Source organism: Heloderma suspectum, chromosome 1 (genome assembly GCF_057233095.1).
Source record: "Heloderma suspectum isolate Gila_16-S chromosome 1, 16-S_ref, whole genome shotgun sequence".
NCBI classification, from domain to species: Eukaryota; Metazoa; Chordata; class Lepidosauria; order Squamata; family Helodermatidae; genus Heloderma; species Heloderma suspectum.
This window is the reverse complement of record NC_139458.1, coordinates 86,496,939-86,503,063: the sequence shown is the minus strand read 5'-3', so window position 1 is coordinate 86,503,063 and position 6,125 is coordinate 86,496,939. Positions and strand designations below refer to the sequence as shown.

Below are 6,125 nucleotides of genomic sequence, written 5' to 3'. Positions count from 1 at the left end.
TCTGGCACCTCCAGTTTTTAGACGGCAGAGAGATGTTAAAACACTGGGCTAGATGGATTAATTATGAGATTGTAAAAGTTGTGGGCTCCAATGGCATACACCATAGGAAAGCTCATTGGGTAAGTTTCATGGATGCAGTCAGTTTCAGCAGGTGACAACTTAGTTGCACATATTCGGTTTATACAGATTTAACAAGTTATCCCCTCCTACACACATCACACCCATGCACTATTGTTAGCACGATTCAGTTTTCCTAAGCAGTACATAAAGCCTGATAGCTAACAGCAGCACAAACATTTGGGGTGGACAACTTGTGGCCCTTCAAATGTTTTGGCTACAACTCCTGTTATCCCTCACCCTTGGCTATGGTGACTAGGGGTGATGGAAGTTGTAGGCGAAAACATCTGGAGGGCTACAAGTTGCCTCCCGCGAAAAGGGACTAGAATGAATGGGTTTCTCTTCTACCATTTCCTAAGCTTGGCACACACTTGTTATTTTGTGGTTTTAAGCTTTCATATTTTATATTGTTTTATGCCGTGCTTTGTGGTTTTAATTTTTGTGAACTGCCCAGAGAGCTTCGGCTATTCGTCAGTACACACACACACACACACACACCCCAAGCACACAGATCTCTAAACAGAAAGAATGCTGCGAGCATAATGTATAGTTATGCATCTTTCTGGAAGGCGGAAGAGAAGCAGCGTTTAGATATGGCCAGTCCACGCTTCTCTCTTGATCCAGGACAGACCTCGTCTCTGCTATCATTTCCTGCACATAAGGGCCAAAACAGACGCTACTTTAAAAGTGTGTCTAGCAACTGCATCTTCTTTACATCTTTACTGTAAAATAGGCGCAGGGGCCGATCCAGATCTTAAAAGCACCCCCCCCCCCGGCCCTGAACCTACTCTTGCGTTAAAACGAAGGCGCAGCAGCTAGGCACACATTTAGGGCGCAATCCTACGCATGTTCAGAGAGAAACAAGCCCTACAACTCCCAGCATTGTCCTACAACTCCATGGCGAGCTGTAGGCCTTGCTTTCTGTCTCGACGCGCACAGTCTTGTACTCTTGAAGCAACGTCTGTTTCGGCCCTTGGGCTCCACGCCCGAGCTGCCGAATTCTTCCACACCTTCAATTCCCCCGCTCAAAATGGCGCCGCTAGTCACAACGAGGCCTGTACATGAACGACGGAAGGTTTCAGCCAATAGGAGCCAGAGAGGCGGGCGCCACCAGCGGGGGCACCTGGGCAAGGCCGGTCTCATCTTTCAAGGAGAGAGGCAAACGGCTGATAACGCCTCTTTCTAGTATAGGGCTCCGCGAGCGCGAAGGCCCGGCGCTCCGAGAAGCATCCAATGGAGAGCGTGCGTCGGGTCGAGGTAGCCAATGGCCGCGTCGCAAAGGCGGGGCCGTCCTGTGGGGCCGGGCCGGCGGAAGCCGGGAGGGTTCAGTCTTGCCGTGGCCGTCACCCTCGTCGCTGTAGTCGCAGCGTTGGTAACGCCATGGAGGCCTCTGAATCATTTTTATCCGCGAACGCCGGCCTCCTCTATTGGGTCGGAGTGTTGAGCGTCGCTTACTTCGTTTACCTGATGCTTTTCTATATAGTACATGCCCTCCGCGTGTGGGTGCTGGGCAACCCGACGGCAGTGGGCCCGCACCTGGGCGCATGGGCAGGTGAGTCCGCGCCGCTGCGTACCTCCCCGGCTCTCGCCCGGTTTTTTCAGCTGGGCCTGTGGCCACAACCCCGCTCCCTTTACTCCTTGGAAGCCGCCCCGCAGCCCAGCCGGTGCCTTCTCTTTCTAGGCCTCTACCACAGCACTTGGCCGCCTTGATCTCTTCTCCCGTCATGCCCTCTTGTCAAACACACCCTCTGCTCTCTCCTGTTGTTCCAGCGCAGGGCTCGCTCTCCCTCCCTGTCCTCTCCAAGCCGGCGCCTCTCTCCATGTCCCCGGCGCTGCCTTGCGTGATTTCTCCGGTGGCGAGCTCAGTCCTCGCTGGCTCTTCTCCGTATTGGTGTTTGACGGGAGTCGAGAGCGGTACGCACTCAAGGTCACTTATTACGGATTAGTTACTCACTTCACTCACCACTGCCATTCTGTAGTCACACCTATAACAGGTTGCAAATAAGAGAAAGAGTAAACCTACGTTTTAATCCGTTAAAAACTCTCTTCCCGTGCGTGCTTGAACTGCATAATAGGATTCTTTATTCCTGCACATACTTTAGAAACTCGTCAATAGCTTCTTTATACTTGAAGTCAGGATTTTTAAAAAGTGGCTTTCCCACTCTTCTGATGTATATTGCTTGGTGTATTGTTTTTTTAAGTGTGGTTGGCTATTGACTGGACACATGCACTGAAAAAGGTGTAATCTTGTAGTGTATTGTGATTCCATTCCACCATAGTGTTGGAAGTTCAGAAGCAGGAACTGGTGGACATTCTGGATTGCCTATTCCAAGGAAAAAGGGATATACGCTTGTTTATCTGCCTTTATCCTCTTTTACAAGTGAGAGTAATTGTAGGTTTATAACCTATATTCGTGTTAGACATCCCTTAGTGATGGAAATGGAACTGCCTGGGCTGTTTTTTCTGTTAGCATCATCTTAGCCAGGCAATAGTAAACCAAGGTTAAAGCACATCTTATACAGCATCTCTGTACAATTAAAATATACTCAAAGTGACTTGCAAGTTTTGTTTAATGAAAAAGTAAACAATAAAAGAGCTTCAGAAATGGCAGTTTAAAACAGTATGGAATAAACAGGAAAGAAGAGCTGACTTTATAGCCATGGACTTTTATAATTGTAGATAGAATTGTTCATCAAATGAAATGCTCCTGTTTGCTGTAAAGTATCCTATTAAGAGCTAAGTAAAAATAAATCAGTTATATTTTTATTGCTCTGCAACTGATTTGTATGGGCTTCTGAAACTTGATCAGTGTTATTTATGTTAATATAATCAGTGGATTTAGTATTGTGGATTGTAATATTTCTGCAAGCTATCAATATATTAAAAGGAATGCCTGATAGGCTTCTGAATAACTTAGATTCTTTTCTTTAAGAGATTAAAATAAAAGTAAAATTGCTTTTATTTAGCCTTTTCCGTGGATGTAAAGCATATACTAGCTTATAGCTCTTGATTTATTCTAAACCCTTCACCAAATAGTACTAGTAAATTATCTGATTTCTGTGTAGCTCATTCTCTGGGACTAACAGCTAATTTTTATTCCCTGTGCTGGTTTTTATGGGGGGGAAGCAGATGCTTCTGCTGCAGTAGCTAAAATAGCATCCTGTGTGAGGTAAGCAGTTGTGGTTTGCTTAACTCTGCCACATTTGCTTTTAACAACTTCTCCATGTGCCCTTGATTTACCACCTTCTTAACATATTTTGCCCTTGCTATGTGGTTGCAGGGGTTCATTTAGGATGTATTTTTAGCCCCACTATATATTCCCTAATGCTTTGTGAGCCACTTCTGCATCATGGAGAGGCTTTACCATAGTGTTAGCACAGCAGTTCTGATGGCAGCTGCTGCTGTGTTGCAGAGGATTAGGGTGGCTTCCATTGCCAGATAGGGAACATGGTACTGACAGTTTCAATATCCAACTCCATGCTCTTGTACAATGATGCACAGAATTAGATGCAATGCAGTAATATCAAGTCAAACTTGTTTTGTTGCAGAGTATATCTTGCCTAATATCACTTCAGTTCTCGTAAACCACTCAGAGAGCTTTGCCTGTTGAGCAATATAAAAATGTAATAAATGAAATGAATGTTAATTTGTTCAGCCAAGCTTTGGAGTACTACTTACTCTTGGCATACCAAAACAGTACAACCTGATCTGTTTCTAGCAGTGGTCATTTAATGCTAATTAAACTAGATAATAGAAAAATAAGAAACATAGTTGAACTGGCTGAAAGAGACAGGATTGTGAGGTTCCACAAACCAGTCTTTTTCTCTCATTGTGAAACAAAACTGCAGAAGTTACTGCTTTTTGCAATTTCTAGAAATTATTTGTGTTTTGGGGAAAAGAAGGTTCCCATGCTTGAGCCATTCACAGTGTATAAATTATACTGTGGTAACTCACAATTGTGCATTGTAATCTAACTTACTTATACTCCTGCTTTTGAGCCTGCTTCTTCTTTGAAGTGATGTCTGATTTTAATAAGCATTTAAATAAAGTGAAAATGTCATAACCTAATGGCTAACTTACAAACTTGGTTAAGGGCGCAATCCTATGGCTCCTTGACAGAGGCTAGATGGCCATAGGATTGGTTGGTTTCTGGGAACCAACCTTGCAGCCCATGCTCCAAGGTCAGTTCCCTGAGAACTGCCTCCTCACCCCCTGTCCACCTCAGAAGTGGCACAGAACGTCCTTGGGCTCTGTGCTTGTAAAAGCAGCATAGAGCGGGGCAAAAGGGGGCGTTTCTGGGGCCGGGAGTGCATAAGTGCCAATACAACGCTTCCTGTGTATTGTCCGGCCTCTCCCACTCCGAGGTCCTGCGACTAGACAGCTGAAATTTGGCTGCCTAGCCATGAATGCAGGGTGGCTGGAGCCCAGAGGCGAAGATTCCTTCCATGCTTCGCCTGCCTTGCATTGGTTAGGTGGTCGCCTCTGAGTTTGGAGGTGGCTGCCTATCCTGATAGGATTGCTCCCTAACTTACAAACTTGCTCAGAAAGTTAGATATCAATTCCTGCAATGGTGAAATGTTACAGGATTATTACAGTTTTGCTGTGATGTTTGGAACGAAGTTTGAATCATGCCATTTCAGCTTCTCTACCTCTGCATTCCCCAACTACAGGAAAAGAAGATAACCTCTTCTGTTTCTGATGATGGATGGAGAAACAGAGAGGGAATGAGGGATGGGAAGAGGGAAGCTGATCAGTCACTAAAGGTTCTCATCAGGGTTATGCTTACACTGACAAATATACTAAAACAAAAAGCAACGAGTAACTATACTTAAAATTCTTCAGAGTCATCTTGTCCATATACTTGTCCCATTATCTGAGATAGGGCCATAATCCTATTTTTGTTTCTGATTATATTGTGGCGTACCTTAAACCAAATAGATAAGCTAAAGTTTCATTCCTTTAAGGCATGGCTTGCGATAGTCCTAGTCACTCTGCATTGAAATGCATGTAGTTGACAAACTAGCTATATATAACTCTACTAGTCTTCCAGAAAAGTACTTTTCAGCTTAACAGTGCTTAAGTAGTGGATATGGTCAACTGCTTGCTCATTTTTCGTAGGTGAACAACATTTCTGGGTAAGTAGTAGCAAGGTGGAGTTCAACTAAACATCATAGCTATATCAGCTAGTGATTTCTTAAAAATAAAAAACAAAATGCTGCATGATACATACTGACACTGTCACATAATACTTGGAGCGTGTATTGTCCGATATTGATAGAGAACTGGTTTGAGGTGAGTGGTCCTATTCTATCTCAGCTGGTTCTGGTTGGGTGCTAGGTTCAGTAGCAACCTCAGGTTAGAGGCCAGGGAGATGGGGTAGCTCTTCACCATGAACATGTGCCCTTGTGCAAATTCCCAGTGCAAACAATCATAGAATAGTAGGGTTGGAAGGGGCCTATAAGACCATTGAGGCCAACACCCTGCTCAGTGCAGGAATCTAAGTCAAAGCAGCTCAAACAGATGACTGTCCAGCCTCATCTTGAATGCCTCCAGTGTGGGAGAGCCCACCACCTCCCTAGGTAATTGGTTCCATTGTCGTATTGCTCTAACAGTCAGGAGGTTTTTCCTGATGTTCAGCCAGAATCTGGCTTCCTGTAACTTGAGCCCATTATTCCGTGTCCTGCACTCTGGGATGATGGAGAAGAGATGCTGGCCTTCCTCTCTGTGACGTCTTTTCAAGTACTTGAAGAGCGCTATCATATCTCCTCTCAGTCTTTTCTCAAGGCTAAACATGCCCAGTTCTTTCAGGGCATGTTTAGGGCTTTGTTTCCAGTCCCCTGATAATCTTTGTTGCCTTCCTGTGAACCCTCTCCAATTCTTCTGCATCTTTCTTCAAGTGTGGTGCCCAGAACTGGACACAGTACTCCAGATGAGGCCTACCCAGTGCTGGGTAGAGGGGAACTAGTACTTCCCGGGATTTGGAAGCTATGCTTCTATTAATGCAGCCC

General features: G+C 45.0%; 1 protein-coding gene across 1 annotated transcript in view; it reads left to right on the top strand.

The window, feature by feature from the left end:
• Positions 1–1,444: 1,444 nt before the first annotated feature.
• The window catches only part of HSD17B12 (hydroxysteroid 17-beta dehydrogenase 12), an 88,654-nt gene continuing 83,973 nt past the window's right edge, over positions 1,445–6,125 (top strand). The window contains exon 1 of the mRNA XM_084850964.1: positions 1,445–1,669. Coding sequence (XP_084707090.1) covers positions 1,498–1,669 — 172 coding nt within the window. The 5' untranslated portion in view covers positions 1,445–1,497. The remainder of the gene's footprint in view (positions 1,670–6,125) is intronic.